This window comes from Seriola aureovittata, chromosome 10, assembly GCF_021018895.1.
Source record: "Seriola aureovittata isolate HTS-2021-v1 ecotype China chromosome 10, ASM2101889v1, whole genome shotgun sequence".
Taxonomy (NCBI): domain Eukaryota; kingdom Metazoa; phylum Chordata; class Actinopteri; order Carangiformes; family Carangidae; genus Seriola; species Seriola aureovittata.
Window position 1 is genome coordinate 5,534,301 of NC_079373.1, and position 17,683 is coordinate 5,551,983.

Consider the following 17,683-nt stretch of genomic DNA (forward strand, 5'->3'; position numbering starts at 1 on the left):
CACTTGGACTCAAAGATGAACTGATTTGAATTTGGTGGTCAAAGGTCAAAGGTTAAGGTCACTGCGCCTTCACAAAACACGTTTTTTCATCATAAATCAAGAATTTATTTGCTAATTCTGACACAATTTAACACAAAGGTCTAATGAGATAAAAGGATGAAATGATCAACTTCACTGTGACATCATAATGATGTTCTGCTAAAACACCATTATTCAACATTATTCAAAGCTATCTACGCTAATATTTCCTGCATCTTGACTGGTTGGCTGAGGCGTACAACCACACTGATCTAATTCTAGTTCATCAGAAGATGTGACTGTATGTTGACAGTATTTTGTGCATCAGTAATCCACAGAGATCACATGTACCATCCTGACATAAGGTATTCAAGGACATCACCCTGACATCATCATCTGTTGTGTGGTTGTACTTGTGCTGCAGTTGGTGGCAGGAAGCGTTGTCATGGCTTTCGAAGAGGTGTGTCCGGAGCGCATCGACCTGATCCACAAGAACTACAGGAAGCTGTGTAACCTTCTGATCGACGTGGAAGAGTGGGGGCAGGTCGTCATCATCAACATGCTGACTCGCTACGCCAGGACCCAGTTCCTCAACCCCAACATCAATGTGAGTAAGAATACAGAATATTTGGTGTGTCATAAATCATGAGTTCATAAAAGTGTAACCTCTGTAGTTGATCAGCTTTATTTATTTCTTCTGTGGTGATAAGACTAATGTCAAGCCTATTAGCCTAGTGTTTAATAAGTTAAATGCAACAACTAAAAATGACTTTCATTATTTATAAATCTGACATTTTGTTTTGCTTTTTAATCAGCTGATAATCATTTAGTTTATAAAATGATCGAAAATAGTGAAAACATCCCATCATCTCAATACAATGATTTCAGGTCGCTTGTTGCAACCAACTGTCCATAAACCAAAGAAATTTTTGATTTACAGGAAAATAAAACTCAGGAAAACAGCAAATATTCACATTTATGAAGCTGGAACAAGCAAATATTGTGGCATTAATAAATTACTTAAATAGTAAATTGAAAAATTTTGTCAATTGATTTTCTGTCCATTGACTAATCAGTTAATCAACTTTAGATATGTTTTTGCACTCTTTATTCACACAGCTATCTTTACTATACTTTTTCTTTTGCGGTTTTCTCATGTTACACTGTGGAATCACACCAAAGGCAAAATGTTTGACTCTATTATTGTATACACAGACACAGCTTATAGTGTAGTACCGTATATCAATGAATTCAGTTACATAAAAGACTTCATATACTGATTCAGTGTTTCATTGATTGTTGCAGCAGTTAATACAAACTATAAAAACTAAGAGTTTACTCACTGTGTGCTGTCACCAACAACTAATTTGCATAAGAATGGGATTTAGAGGAGATTATTATACAACAAAAGTGTATAGGTGCAAATTTTTTTGCAACAATACAGCTGTTATTTTGTTGGATTAATTATATTCTCCCAGTCCTGCCAGTGTCACTGTGCAGAGGTATAAATTGAAATCATCCTCTCATTGTTTTCCTCTTTTTCCGATGCAGCCTTAGTGATTCTTTTCTCTGTGTTTATCAGTTTTTCAGACCCACCTGTCTTTTCTCATGAGCAACCATGTTGTCATACCGTGTTGAACATTGTTATTGTGGTAATTCCCAGTGAATGCAGTGAAAAATATTTTGCACTAAAAAATTTGTCTAACATCAGGAAGTCTAATGATAATGTTTCTCATACATGGTGCTGCTGTTTTTTTTTTTTTTAATCAAATATATTCAAGAGCAAATGACCATCTGGTGACTTGTGGTGACGGTGACCTTTAAAGCTGCCAGTAACTACTTTCCATGCAAGAGAGGTTTATGTCTTGGTTTGTCCCCCCAGCACACTTTGTAATCACCACTGTCTCTGCAGGAGTCTCTGCTGGAGGAGGGGGGCGGCGGGGAGAAGACCTTCTACGGCTCAGATGAAGATGAGGATGAAGACGAGGAGGAGAAAGAGAAGAAAGCCGAGGTTGCTGCCATGGCCAAGAGGAAACCGTACGTGATGGATCCAGATCACCGGCTGCTGCTGAGGAACACAAAGCCGCTGCTGCAAAGCCGCAACGCAGCCGTGAGACCACTGCACTTTTATAATATACACACACCTGACATCATTGTAACACAGCACAGTCCATTAATTCTCCTTTTGAGCCAGTTACCATGGCAGAGAATGCAATTGTTTCCTCTCCCAAGTTATTCTACTTCGAGCAGCAGGTTAGTGTAGTGATTAATTGAGGTCTTCATAATCAAGGCCTCGGTTTATATTAGCAGGCATCCATCCAGCTGAAGTGTCCTTAATCAGAGCTGACCTCGCGCTCTGAAAGGGGGACAAGTGACAATTTCCTGAAGGAAATTAATAAAGCATCACACTGCATTAGTACTGCTGTGGTCACCTTGGCTGCCCTGTTTTGTTCCATGTTAGATGTTATAAAATCCACTTGTCACACATTATTCTGTCTTCTGCTGTTAAGCTTCTAGGCTGCGTAAAAAGAAAGCATGTGTTACTTATGTCTATCAATGTCCTCTGTAATTGCTTTCAACGCAGCATATTGTGTTGCACCTAGTAAGCAATTCATAAATGGACTCTCTTTACCCTTATGTCACTTCAAATAGTTGAGTTTGTTGAGTGTTTGTTGAGTGAATATCTGTGGTAAAATGCCACGTACATGTGCTTCCCACAGACTGTATATGAAGATGGGCGTAGCCTCTGTGATCACCCATAGGTTTCTGAAGAGCAGTTTTAAGGCTCAGAGAGGGCTGCTCCAAAATCCATAAATGGGCAAAGACATGGGGCGTGTCTGGAGTTGAGACTTCGTGCATGCTGGTTTTTGGCAAGCATACACTCACCCACCTATTACTTAAAGTGACTCGTAATCAATTATGTATAACTTTAAGCCTTCATAAAATTTAAACAGGTGAGTTATATAAAAAATTTTTTGTACCAGGCTGTAAACATGTTTATTTCGGTTGTAAAGTTGGACATTTTAAGATGAGAGTCGATGGGGATTGACTCACTGCTGGAGCCAGACTCAAGTGGTCATTAGAGGAACTGAAGTTTTTGGCCTTTTGTGTTCACCTGAATCTGCAGTTGTCTGGCTTTACTGTTGTGGTTCACTTTCACCGCACTCGGCACAACAGGCAGCAGTTTTCAGAGAAAAGGCTCTAAAAATCAACTGTACACTAATTTCTCAGCACCAAACAGCAACAGATGAAGTTAGCGACTAGCCAGTGAACATAGGGGAGCATTAAGCAGCTGAAGAGCCAGATGTTTCCCTCAGGAGGTGGAGGAGAACAAAACATAGCTGTATTTGGACTGAGCTATTGTTGCTCCATTTGCTAACACATTCACCACAACATCTTTATAAGGCAATGTATCAATGTCATGTTCATAGCTTGCTGTGCTGCTGCTAAGTGTCCAAAAAAAAAAGAATCAGTTAATGCAGGTATAAATTGTGTGCAATATGCTGACTGAGACCTTAAAGGACTGAAACAACACAAACTTCAATGATTTATTGCCAGATCGTGTCTTGAACTTTTAAAACCTTTTAATCTTCTCACTTTTAGCCCAGAGCAAAACACATTCAACACATCTGCACTGCAGCATGAGGCAGTGTAAGGAATTGTATGCACTGGTAATATACTGTTGTAATTAATGAATTTTCCACAGAGAACAAAGCTTTTTAGACACATTTCCCAGTGAGACTTGGTACATGTTATTCATCCTTTTACTGTATTTTATATTGTGAGCTTGTATCACTGTGTAAGATGTTGCCCTGCTTCTCTTTTCTCATTCCCTGCACGTTCAAGGTGGTGATGGCTGTGGCTCAGCTGTATTTCCATCTTGCCCCTAAAGCAGAGGTTGGGGTGATCGCCAAGGCCCTGGTCCGTCTCCTTAGGAGCCACAGGTGAGCTTTACCGGCTACCATTTCAAATAAATTGTCTATTTAGATTGATAAGCCACAGCTTGTTATTAAATCACTGAGCGGCCTGGCCCATCTTATATCATTGACCCTCTCACCCTTTACACTCTCGCTCGTCGGCTCGCTCTGTTAGGTCTGCAGCTCAGCTTGAGACAGAGGGTGGTAGGGCATTTGTCTTTAGGGCTCCTCAGCTGAGTAACCATCCGTTTACCTCAGTGTCCTCCTTTCAAACTCTGGTACCACCTTACAATGAGACCGCGTTTATAATGAAATGGTTTATAATTAGGTTGTTAATTTGGTTGTTAACACTTTATAAATCATAAATAAACAATTATAAACAAGTTATAACACAGTTTTCTGATATTGATGCAGGCTCACTATTTGACAAGATCCAGTTGATACTAACTACTCAGTATCTTACTAATGAGTTACTAGTATTTATAACTGGTAAAAAGGAGCCTTATTGTAACTCATTAATAAATGGTGATGTGTTTTACACATGGTAGGAGGTCGTTAATATGATTAATGAGTAGTATTTGATCTTGCCAAATAGTGAGCCTATATCTTGTTTATAATTGTTTAATTATGATTTATAAAGTGTTAGCAACCAAATTAACAACCTAATTATAAACTGTTTATAAATCCTTTATAAGGGCATCTTTCATTGTGTGCTCTAGTCTCCATTTCATGATTGCAGCACTATGTTTTTTAATGCCTGTGAAGCATTAAGCATAAAGTTTATTAAAATAATAGTAATTATAATAATAATTATTATTATTATAGATTTCGACAGTGATGCATTCCAAAAGTAGTTGAGCCAGTAGTAGTGAGCCATCTCACAACATTATTGTACTGTGGCTGAGAGTAGAGCTAAGGCTTGAGATGTGTTCATGAGTCTAACTTGAAAAGGAACAAAACACTATTCAAACTGACAAAAACACACAGCTGAATGTGATAAGAGAAAGCTGTAATGACCAGAAGTTCAGCAATGCGGAAAACAGTATGACAACAAGAAAATGACAAGTGAGGGGAGTAAAACGAATCTTTATAGCCCTGATGGAGAAAGTGAAATTAAACAGGGAGCTCAGTGAGGCTGAGGTAAACATGAAGGCATAAAGCATCAGGAGTGATGACAGCACATGGGTGGCCTCTTGGCTGTAAGTCCTGCAGACTGTCAGCTTCTTATTGAACAAGTGCTCTTGTGGCTCGGTGTGTGCTGCAATGAGATCATCATTCATAAAAGGCCAAACAGCAACATCTCCCTGTGGGGGATTTGTCTGAAATCCATTGTATTGTATGATTATGTTTCATTAGACTTCATTATTTGTATGGAGTCAGTGGTGTTTCAGCTCTCATTACAACTACATTGGTTTACCACCTTGAATAATAATTTCTAGATATTAAGCAAGAAAGTTACACAACTTTTTAAACCATTTTTTTATTTGGTCTTATTCCCCAAATGCAGATGAAATTCAGATGTAAAGCTACGTGAATTGAAAACTAAATTTCATTAGAGCAGTCAAAAAATACAGAAAAGTACAATGTGCTATGCATGAAGATGAAAAGTCAGGTCTGGAGTCCTATGCGTTAGGGTTAGGGTTAGGGTTACTCCAGGGTGGTTACCTCCAGTCTTACCAGATAAATAAATTAGATTTACTATTTTTGTGTGGTTTATTAAAAAATGAAACCAGATACAAATAAATAGTTTATAGCTGACTTTAAATGAGCTGAAAAGATTGTATTAGTGTTAATATTGGATTTTATTTAGATGTGACTACTAATTATAGCGGCTTTGCAGCCATTTTGCCAAATGTTTTTATTTTACTGACACTTCACTGTTTTCGTCAAGTGAGGATATCATAGCTGTGAGAAATTTCTCATATTTCCAACTCAGAGTTAAAACTAGACGGCTAACATCCAATATTTGTAAGGTTTGCTATTGCTACTTAGCCAGCGTTAACATTAACAGCTGTTTACTTACCAGTCTAGAGGAAACATCGTGAGTTCAGCATTAAACTTCATTCCTTTGCTCACCAACAGCTGTTTCCAGGAGTGGGAAGCAACACAAATGTCTCTGTCTTGTCTCTGTCACGTCTTTTCCTCTACTTAGCACACTAAACCAGTTTGTAACCTCCAATCTGCCCTGAAGACATAGCGTTGCTCAGAGGGCGAATTAAAACCTCTTGCATTATAAAGACGATGACCAAAGCTCTTGTCGAGCAACAATCACCACCACCCGCTCCTGGCAAGAAACCACGTTCGGTGGCAGAGAAAACTTACAAATAGCCCCTTTAAAGTTTTTGGGGAATTATGGTGTTAATAATATGGCATAGCTATTGTTCGCTTGAGAAGAGTCAGCTAACACGTTTTTGTTAACTACTTATCCAGCAGGATCATTTTACAAAGCAGCAGATGTTAATGTTTCTATGAATAGATTTAGAAGTTTAATTTAGTTTTCAGCAAATGTAACCCTGTTTGTCAGAATATATAGTCTAACTGCTTTGCTATTTTTCTCACTAATTAAATTTGGTGACCAGGTCTTCTGACAATTTGGTGCCGACTTTTTTGTACCATCATTCATATGCTCACTAATGGCTGCCAGCAGGTCAGTAGTTGGTGTAGCAGGTGGGAGGCTAAGTGAAATTGCCTTAAATGAATATTTCACAGCTTTAAATGCTCTGCACACTTCAGGTATTTGATTAAACCTCTACTCAGCTTGATGTTGGGTGGAGCCAAGTTTGGAGTGACTTGATAATAAATATTACTTCTGCTGTGAAGAGCTGTGGCCCTCCAATATGACCACAGCGTGTCTCAGGTCAAGTACACAGGGGAAGGCAAATGGACATTTTATTGAATATCTCTTTTTTTTCTATTCCTACTCTCCGTCAATCTCTCCTGTTTCTGTCTCTTCCTCCAGTGAAGTCCAGTATGTTGTTCTTCAGAACGTGGCAACAATGACGATCAAGAGAAGGGTGAGTTACACCTGGTGGTATTTTTTATGTGTTATTGTGTGTGTAAAACTTGAAAACAAAGCTGCAGGTTCACTGAGCTCTTTTTCGTCTTTCTGTCTTTATGTTTCACAGGGGATGTTTGAGCCATACTTGAAGAGTTTCTACATCCGCTCCACAGACCCAACTCAGATCAAAGTCCTTAAGGTTCTTTTCATTTCTATCCTACCTACTCTATTGTTCCTCCGGTCTTAATTATGCCTCCATCCTTTTCTCTTTTATACTCTGAATCAATGGAGGGAAATGAATTCTCTTAAATTATGGATATGTACAGTTTATTAAATATTTTAAGCCCTGTTCCACTCATTTATTTTTCTTAGAACAAGTGGAGAAAATTACATGTTAAGACATCATAAAAAAAAGAAAAAAAACAAAATGTCAAAAAGTGCATTTTGTGTGGGTGTAATTTATTTCTGTCATTGTGAATGGTGAAAGCAACAGTACTGAATTTCAACCAAACTCATTCAACCAAAGCATGTTGTTACCTTGCCATGCCAAATCAATCCAAAGAAAGTCAAAATTCGAAGGCTCAGTTTTTTGGCACAAGTTCTAGTAAGTAAACAATGCTATCAAAAAAGTCTATGCAGTAATTACAGTAAATGCAGTTTTGTGTTTCCTTTTTAATTTAGGTTTACTGTGCAGTATTCAAAAAAGGCACGTTTTGTCTTGTGTTTTGCAGCTGGAGGTTCTCACCAATTTGGCTAATGAGACGAACATTTCCACCATTCTCAGAGAGTTTCAGGTACAGTGAAATAACTTGATTGAATATTGTCTTCAATCAGAATAAAGAATTGTGCAGACGTGTCCTTCAGCAGTGAGATATTTGCCAGCAGTAGGTGTCCTTTATGTATTACTGTGCTAAGTGAATATTTTCTCTGGTAGACATACATTAAAAGTATGGATAAAGACTTTGTGGCTGCTACAATCCAAGCCATCGGCCGCTGTGCGACCAACATCGGAGAGGTGAGGGACACGTGTCTGAACGGCCTGGTGCAGCTGCTGTCCAACAGAGATGGTAAGTCTTTTAATATCATACTCTAGATGCTTTTTAAATGGTACATATGATATAATTGGAATGAAATGATGCAGATGTCAGTATCAGATATTAGGTCAATAGTTTAAACTAATCAAGCTTAGTCGTTAGCATTTGTAAATTATAAAATACATTTTTTTGCATGATGAATAAATTGGGGTCAGACAGACAATAATAAGATTGAGAAGGCTAGATAGCAATCACCGAGACATGGACTGAACATAAAAAACATATTTTAACTTTAACAAACAAGGAATGAAAATGAGGAACCAGTTTCAGAGTATTTCCTCAGTAAATAAGTAAGTTACTGAATTTGAACTGAATGAAGAATAGAAGAAGATGAAAGAATGTATAGATGAAAGAATACTTCATTCAATGTTCATTTATGATTTAAATGAATTTGTCCTGTTGTACAGAGTTGGTTGTTGCCGAGTCTGTGGTTGTTATCAAGAAGTTGCTGCAGATGCAACCAGAGAAGCACAGCGACATCATCAAGCACATGGCAAAACTAACAGACAACATCCAGGTGAGAATCTCATTCACAAACTCTTTTCGGATTTTAAATTTGCATGTAAAGATAATGGGTTGCTGTATGAAAGCAAGCTTGCAAAATAATGTGTGCCTTAACAAAAACTGAGAAATTATTTTTTTACAAGTTAAATCTCTGTTCATTACTAGAAGAAACAATAGATGTGTATATACTCTAACCATGTGATTTAACCTGGGTTGTCAGGTGCCCATGGCACGGGCCAGTATCTTGTGGCTCATTGGAGAGTACTGTGAGCATGTACCTAAGATTGCCCCGGATGTCCTGAGGAAGATGGCCAAGTCTTTCACTAATGAAGAGGATATTGTCAAGCTACAAATCATCAATTTGGCTGCCAAGCTGTATCTCACCAACTCCAAGCAGGTATGAATAGCTTGTGAATGTGCCCCCAGGGATTAATAAAGTCTAATCTTATCTAAACCCTTATAAAACATTAAAACTCAAGTTATTAGATAAATGTAGTAGAGTAAAAAGTACAATATTTCCCTCTGAAATATATGGGAGTTGAAGTGTAATGTTGCAGAAAAATACTCAAATAAAGTACAAGTACCTAAAAATTGTACTTAAGTATAGTACTTCAGTACAACCCACTAATTCACTCTGGTAATTACCTAGCAACAACACCCTACATACTACCCAGAACACCATAGCAACCACCAAGCAACCCTTTGATTCACTCCAATAACTACCTAGTAACACCTTACTAATTACTCATAGTAGCATAACAACCACCTTGCAACCCTCTAATTCACCCTATGAAACCCCCAGCAACTCATCAACTAATTACCCAAAGGAATGTTCACTACCTTTCATTTACATTTGGGTCATCATATCATACCTTGTTATGACTTATTCACTGTTACTTAGCACCATTGAACACATATATCTACAGTAGGACATACTCATATACTGTGCATGCATAAATACATTAGATAGTAGCTGTTCTTGTTGATTGTCTCCTCAGGCTCCATGTTCCTAATATTCCCTTCTCCTCACAGACCAAACTGTTGACGCAGTATGTTCTCAACCTGGCCAAGTATGACCAGAACTACGACATCCGTGATCGGGCACGCTTCATTCGCCAGCTCATCGTCCCCACTGAGAAGAGTGGGGCTCTTAGCAAGTACGCTAAAAAACTGTTCCTCGCCCTCAAACCTGCACCAGTCCTCGAGTCTCCATTTAAAGGTAAAGAAGGCACTTAAAAATTCTCACCTGATCACAGCCACACACATATAAGTAAGCTAACACAGTCCCATCATTTTTGATCATTTATTTTTAGTTTCCCCAACACCTGAGTGAAAAAAGCTGCTCCTTTTAGCTCCAGAATTTGTGTTAAAATTATCATGTTTTAACATTTTCTTCAGATTCAGAGTATTCCAATAATAGTTGTGTGTATATCAATGAGTGTGTTGCAAACAGGAACTGCTAACAGCTAAGTCGGCTAGATGCCAATTTGCCAAGATGTAAACAAATATAAGCTAAAAAACGGGGCTCAGGTTGTAAACCACAGTTGATGAACAAATTCCTTGGCAACATTGTACTTCCTGTTTACATCTACCAAAGCCCCCAAGTTATGGGAACTTCAGTTCCAAAAATTAAAGTATGATTATCCTCCCAATAAAATAACTTTTTTGATGTTGCACTATCAATATTTTTTGGCATTACTAAGGCTCACAATGACGCTCTCATCTATCCATTAATATACAGATATTCGCACTGTTGAAAAAACACTGAGGGGCGTGGTTGTCTCAGTTCTGTCTGATGAATGGACCACAGTTAGAGACTGGTCTAGGTCTGTCCCTGGTCAAGTGGTTTAAGATAACCTATGTGTTGCGCTTACCTCTGCTTCACTCAGTTCTTTTTCTTGTGTTTTTGCAGATCGAGACCACTTCCAGTTGGGTTCATTATCCCACCTGCTGAATGCCAAGGCTGGGGGCTACCAGGAGTTGCCTGACTGGCCCGAAGCCGCCCCAGACCCCTCCGTGCGCAACGTGGAGGTGAAGGAGTCTGTGCGTGCAGTGGGAACAGTAACATACAGAGACACAGGGGCCCTCTGGGATCACCAGGGGCCCCAAAAGATGGAGGGGAGCGAGGGTTGCTCCTGTCCCAGAGCAGTGCCTCAGAGGGGTTGGACAGAGTCACCAGAGCCTCACATCCAATATAACATTGACTCCAATATAACATTGATTCCTCTTTCACAAGCCATCTTTCATTCACTTACAGCTCATTAACATTAACAACTCATCAGTTACATGCATCCTTCTTGGCCTCCATCTTCCTCCAAATGGATGCTGTTATCAACTCCCCCCTCCACGGAGGAGAATGAGTCACAAATGAGAAAAGAGGATTATTTTCTGCCTCTATTTAAAAACTCCTGATTCACTATGAAAACAGTCAGAGGTGCTGAACTCCTCGCTCTCTCTGCTGCACTTGCATCTGTTCGGCAGCAGCTCACTCGCCCCTGTCCAGGTGATTTCTCACCGCTGTTTGAGCCAATAGCACATGTGAAACAGAAGGGAACAGATTTGAGAGAAACAACCCAAGTTTTTACTGTATATCAGTATCAATAGCAGTAAACCACATCTCCTGTAGACCATGCTGGATGTAGACCCATGGGAGATTGTAAGAGGTTGGCACCCACAATAGTATCTACATTTTTACACAGACGCAGCATGTTTCATATGTCGCATAATATAACAAATATATTTATTTTTGGCCTAATACTCTTACACTGTCCTGGACTATAGATGAACAAACAAATATTTTAAAATATTGCATCTTGCAGAGCATCATCCCAACTCAACAAATTCCCTCCTCTTCTCCATCCCATTCACTCCATGTGCCATCGGTTCATAACCAACAATGTGTTTTCAAAATGAAGACATAAAATCAAGAACTTGAGTGAGTCACTTCATTACAGGAGTGACCTCCAGGCTTGATTTTGTTGTCTCATTTGTTAATTATTGGTATAATAGTGTAGATTTTTTTACTCAGTGGTCAATGATACAGACTCAGTGTTAACTTGCCGTTGACTTGTGATGCAGATTTCAAGATGAGCCAACAGCTGCATTTCATTTTGATTTGACTGGCGTAATAATGAAAGAGACAGGGTCCTAAACAACCCCACCAGGAGATTAATATGTTTTAGCCTGGTAAATAATATAGATATATTACTGTTGACCATTTTCCAAAGCTTTTAACTCACTCCTAATTTTATTCCCTGCCTTCCAGGGAGATATTTGTTTCCCATGCAGAAACTGGAAACTTGCTATGGATATACAATCCATACCAGTGAACATGCCCTGCCTTTATTTTGTTATCAGAGTGAATGTATAACAGGTTGTAATGCAGATGTGAGCAGGTAAGTCTCCATGTAGCTTCATTCAAAGAAGCTCTGACATCTCATTGATTTTCTGACAACATACTTCAGAGCTACAACTAGGTTTGCAATCTGAGCCCCCAACTGAACTTCTCTAATTGTGGTCTGGCAGGAATCAAATTACATTAGCTTGTGACGTAAATTTAAGGTCTTGCAAGTGATAATTGACAGCTCATGCAGAAATGTGAACCCTTTCTGCACCTGACTAGACAATCTCACAACACTCAGGGCTACTCATTGGTCTTTACTTAAACTTTTTAGATACCTAATAACATTTTTTAGGCCATGTCATTTCATAATCATATTTAATTTTATAATGATAATACTCAGTTGTAATAGATATATATATAGATCACTAGATTTATTAGTTACACCTTCAAAATCTTGTCTCTCTCGTCATGCAATCATTTTCTCTGTATAGAAGACAAAAAAATAAAATAAACTCCTGAGCAATTACTAAGATACAAAAAATGAAAGACAATGCAGAAGGCTTATGACCTTCATGAGTACAAACAACTTTATATAAGAGCAGAAAAAATGATCCCATCAGTCCATTAAAAAAAAAAAAATCAATCATTTTTATTACTGATCAATCACTTTGGTCACATTTCAAGCCAAACAGCCAAACATTTGCTGGTTCCAGCCTCTCAATTATTAAAGTCTGCTACATTTCCTAGTTTAGAGCTTTTAATATTCATTAGATTTGATTCATGTCACTGCTAACTTCCTGGGTGCATTTCTGGTCAGCTTAATTGGACTTGTGATGTTTTTTAGCAGCAAACACTAAAATCTTTGGCAGTGGAAACATGTTTGTGGGAAGTGAACATATTACATCTGATAAATCATATACTTAACTAATTATATGATATAATATATACTAATTAATGTTAATTCAATGCTTATGTTGTATACGTTAGCCCTTCACAGCGGACACCACAGCGTAGACTCAAAACACCTTGAATATAAAGGAAGGGGTCTTCAAAGTAGTCCCTGCATATAAAATGCATTACAGTGTAATGATAGTGTAACTAAGTACCACATTTACTGTGATAGATCACAGTCTACTGCAGTTTTTCAAGCATGATTTTCAAAATGTATTAAAATGACAGAAAACCCAGGTGGGGGTCGGAAAAATAGGAAACCAGTCTAAAGGGTATGGCATGCTTTGGAAAATGATCAGCAATAATGTGAAATATACATGATTTGTAGTTAAAGAGCACAGAGAGGCAGAACCACCAGTATGGTGCTTGAAGTAGCAGTTCATTTGCTGAAACACGTCACTGAGTGGCCCGTTATTATGTCGAGTCATGTTGTGGCTGTAAGCGCTGGGAGGATCAGGGAATCCTCTCAAAGCTCGACTTCTCTGACAGACTCTCCCTCTGCGCATTGTACATCTCCACAGACAGAGGAGGTCATAACCACCGGCGAGGGGCGGATCGGCTTGTTAGGGGACTGGAGAGAGGTGCCCCCCCCCCCCCCCCCCCTCTCCTGCATCCTCACAGTTTGGGAGTGCAGTGGTGTTTGTTTTGATGACTGCTCTCTCTTCCCTCTTATAGTCTCTCTCTGGTTGTCATTTAAAGTGATACGGACCAGATGAGATTAATGGGATTAAATTTCTCAGTGATGACTCAGCGCAGATTAACAGAGGATAAATCTGACAGCCATCTTTGTCCAAACTGGAAGAAGATGAACTGATGAAATTTGTGACACAGTTTGTGATTGTGTCACAAATGCTGTTGTGTGATACTGAGTGATGTGAGTTCTCAGATTTCTGCTTCACTCCATGACGGCTCCCCCTCACCTCCACCTCATCTAGTTCATTTTAACCCATGCTAGTGCAACATCATGCTTTGTTACTGATAGACTTTCATACTAAATGCATGTCAACATATTAGTAAGTAGCAAATGTTAATGGTGACTTTTTATTTCTGCAGTATTTATGTATATATTTAAGTGTGTACATTATAATTAAGTTATATTGGAGTGTATTTTACCAGAGAAAAAACATTTAGTGTATCTTTAGCTACGTAAAGGCCAGATACTGTGATAAATAATTATGCAGTGATGAAATTTGGAATTTATTTTTGTCTCTGTGATATCCGAAACTGTTCTCACACCTTCTTCTTTTTAGACCCAGAAACCTTCCTGTGCCTGTTTCTCTTGCTTTCCTGACTTTTTTCTAAAAAAAAAACAAAAAAACAAACCTTCTCCCTCCCTTTTTTCCTCATCTCACCTCCACCCCAATCTTTTTCTTTTTCTACGTCTGCCAGGTTTTTACGCTGCTCGAAAGAGTCACAACATTAACGAGTGTGAGTCAGTTAGCGGCAAAAAGCCACACCTCCTTGAGCCTCAACCCATATAGCTGCAAAAAAACCCAAGTGCTTTTATGACACCCCGCCTAATGTAGTTGCTGTCCTGTGCTTAGCTCAGCCAAAGCTATCTGAAACACAGCACCCTCTTCCTCGGTCTCTACCATTAAAGAAGTGATTCTTTTAGCAGGACGTGCGGTCCTCTGACACGTACAGATGTATTAGCAACAGTGTGGGTTTCAAATCGGGGCGGGGCTGAGATGTCCAGGCTCATTAGCTGATGACATTGGTTAATGAGTTTGGTCGTAGAAAGACAGACGGCCTTTCTAAGTGTGGGAGGATAGTCACCACTCCTCAAAGACTTCACTTCTCTTAATGGAACTGCTCCCTATATTAAAAGAAAACCATTTCTGCAACTGGTCATGAAGGCATCACCTGGTGTTAACATCTATCTGTGCATAAAATGAAAGCAAAAAAAAGAAAAACTCCATACAAGCATTAGTGTCTGGTCTGTTCTGAATTTGTTGTCTGGCTGTCAGATCTAAACGCAGATCTGCAGCAGGGATGGCTGGCTTCATTTGGTTCCATCACATCCAGGCAGAGGCATTCATGGCCATGCTACTGTACTGTAATGTGCCCACGTCTCTGCTGCTGTCACTGAGGCACGGCCGACGGCTCACTGTGTGAACTCTGCTTCCTCCGCCAGGTGCCTGAATGGACCAAGTGCAGCAGCCGAGAGAAGCGGAAGGAGAAGAAGGTGGAGAAGCCGTTCTACTCGGACTCGGAGGGCGAGTCCGGGCCGACGGAGTCAGCTGACAGTGGTAACTTTAGAGGGTTGCTGGCTCTGTTAGAGCCAACGCATCCTGTAGTCAAATGAGGAGAGTCCAGCACAGATGTGTTGGTGTGTGAGCATGTGATTTCTGCTGAGAGTCGGTGTGAGTGGAGGCGTTTTAGGGGTGGTTGTGGTTATGAGGTAAAACTGATTTTTATTAAACTTCTGTTAGCATGTGATCATGGCGGGACATGAGGAAATCCAAGTGCCTCTTTTTTTTTTATTGTCAACAGACCCCGTGAAAAGATCGAAACCAAAGCTTTCCCTGTCAGTAGCTCTCTCTCAGCTGGGATCTGCTGTTTTCAGCAAACATTACTCACACAGGAATAAACATATTATTCGTTGGGTACTATTTTCAGCACAGTGAAAAACCAATACACAGCCAACACCTGTTGTTTGGATCAATGCATTGATGCCTGACTAGCACTAACTATGCTTTTCTTTACCTGATCTCCTTGCACTTATTGAGTAGATGTTGTACTTAGTGCTTACACCAAGGTCTCCTACTGCACTGAAGCTTTAGTGATGTCCCTCACTTGTAAGTTGCTTTGGATAAAATCGTCTGTCAAATGAGTAAATGTAAATGTTAATCCTTCCATGGGATTTGTTGACAATAAGGAAAATGTAAAATATCACCAGCCTTGTTCTTGTACAACTGGTAGTGGTGATAGTACAGTGATGAATAATTATGTTTGTGTGAGTGAAAATACTTGAATTTGTGTCATGCTATCGTAATTGAGAATATCAAAGATTTTTTATTTGGGTTATTTGGGTGTTTCTATAGAATTTACTATTACTGCCTCTCACATTTGAGTTTGTATTACTAGTAGTAGTAGTACTAGTCTGGATTTCAGTATACATCTGAAAATACACCATCATTAGTGCAAGTGTGGCACAAAATTGTGCATTTAATCTCTGTTTTTCATTGTTTTTGTTGTGTACGCCCAAGAAACAAGAAATCTGTGAATGTCGGTTATAGGTTCTGCAAAATCTTTTTTATTGCAACTTGCCTCTGGAAAAATGTGTCTGTGGAATCAGTAATACAAGGGATAATTTGAAAAATGATCCTCATGGAAAAACTAGCTTTACTTTAGATTTGACTGTGACATTTTTATTCCAGTGACTCTTCTGAATGTTTAAATCTCGATTGTCTGTTTGTGTTTGTGTACATGCGTGTGGTGCATATGGTTTATATACCATGATGTACCAGGCAGACGTTCGTGTCCCTGTTTTCTGTGTAAAATCATGTGACCTCCTCAACATTGGACTCTGACCTGTTCCTCTTCAGAGTCGGACTCTGCCAGCGCCTCGGAGAGCGGCAGCGGCAGCGAGGAGAGCGGGTCGGGATCAGAGAGCGAAGAGAGTGAGGATGGCTCTGAGTCTGAGGAAGAGGATGATGAGGAAGAAGAGGGAGAGAAAGACAAGAAGAAGAAGAAGAAGAAGAAAGAATTAAAGAAGCCAGTGCAAGAAAGTGAAAGGTAGCGGATTTATCCTGGTGTTTCTTATGGACTCCAACCACATTTAATATCTGTTAATTCTGCATTTCTAATATTCTTTCTATACCTGTAGTTGGGTAAATCAAATCAAACACACAGTTTCCTTTCACACTGAAAGCCCAGTTTGTGGTCAGTAGTGGTCTCTTTAATCTCTTCTGGGCCCTCGTGCAGCTATTTCAACAGATCCAGTGAGATTTGATGGATAGTCCAATTTTTTCAACTGTAAGCACAACAGTAGAATCTGTCTCATCTGTTATAGATAGAAATTCGGACCTTTAACCTTTGCTTTTGTCTTCCAGCGAGCAGAGCAGTGAAGAAGAAGAGACGAAGCACGAGAGGAAGAGTAAACAACGAAAGAGCGACTCAGAGTCTGAATCTGAGGAGGAGGAGGAGGAGGAGAGCGAGTCTGAAAGCAGCCAGTCAGAGTCTGAAGACTCTGAGTCTGAGGCCGAGGTCAAAAAGAAAAAAAAGGTAATGACAATGAATCTCTGCACATTTAAAATCTACACCTGTAGATGTTGGAGTCAGCTCCCAGTGGATATCAAATCTGTCCAAACCATAACTAGCTTTATTTAATCTTTTAATCTTGCACTTTAATTAGATTATTACCTATTTTATAATTATGTTTTTATACTGTTTTATACTGCTTTCTTATTATGAGTTTTTACTTCTATTTTTCCTTTATTTCTGTTGAGCACATTTAATGACCTCTGTGTATGATAATGTGCTACAAAATTATTTTGCCTTGCCTTTAGGAAAATCATTTAAAGTAAACGTTGAAATAAAATCTGAAACTGTATCTTATCATTGTGTTATGTATTTAGACTGTTCCATATGCACCATCACGTACAGTAAAGTTCTTCGTCTCTTCATGTCAGTTTTTCTTTCTTCTCCTTCCAGGCAGCTGAATCTAAACCTCCCTCCAAACCTGTCAAGACAGAGAGCAAGAAAGAGAAGAAAGAAATGTCTCTTCTCGACCTCGACGATTGTGAGTTTTTTCGTCCTTGTGTTAAGTTTCTCCTCTGAAAGAGAATGTAGAAGTATTGATGCTCACGTCAGTCAAAGTCAGCGAACAAGGACGTTTTCAATTGTGAATTATCTC

At 39.2% G+C, this 17,683-nt stretch overlaps 1 protein-coding gene across 9 annotated transcripts in view; it reads left to right on the top strand.

Annotated features, from left to right (window-relative positions):
- LOC130175847 (AP-3 complex subunit beta-2) overlaps positions 1-17,683 on the top strand; it is a 48,689-nt gene that overhangs the window by 18,225 nt on the left and 12,781 nt on the right. For 3 of the 9 annotated variants that reach the window (XM_056386443.1, XM_056386438.1, XM_056386440.1), the window contains exons 7-22: positions 443-625; positions 1,931-2,128; positions 3,865-3,962; positions 6,895-6,949; positions 7,061-7,132; positions 7,665-7,727; positions 7,868-8,000; positions 8,435-8,544; positions 8,752-8,928; positions 9,564-9,750; positions 10,444-10,562; positions 14,215-14,253; positions 14,960-15,074; positions 16,374-16,563; positions 16,881-17,052; positions 17,482-17,569. In XM_056386443.1, coding sequence (XP_056242418.1) covers positions 443-625; positions 1,931-2,128; positions 3,865-3,962; positions 6,895-6,949; positions 7,061-7,132; positions 7,665-7,727; positions 7,868-8,000; positions 8,435-8,544; positions 8,752-8,928; positions 9,564-9,750; positions 10,444-10,562; positions 14,215-14,253; positions 14,960-15,074; positions 16,374-16,563; positions 16,881-17,052; positions 17,482-17,569 — 1,999 coding nt within the window. Of the gene's footprint in view, positions 1-442; positions 626-1,930; positions 2,129-3,864; positions 3,963-6,894; positions 6,950-7,060; positions 7,133-7,664; positions 7,728-7,867; positions 8,001-8,434; positions 8,545-8,751; positions 8,929-9,563; positions 9,751-10,443; positions 10,575-14,214; positions 14,254-14,959; positions 15,075-16,373; positions 16,564-16,880; positions 17,053-17,481; positions 17,570-17,683 lie in introns of all 9 variants that reach the window. The other 6 variants (XM_056386444.1, XM_056386447.1, XM_056386439.1 and 3 more) reach the window with 2 other exon arrangements.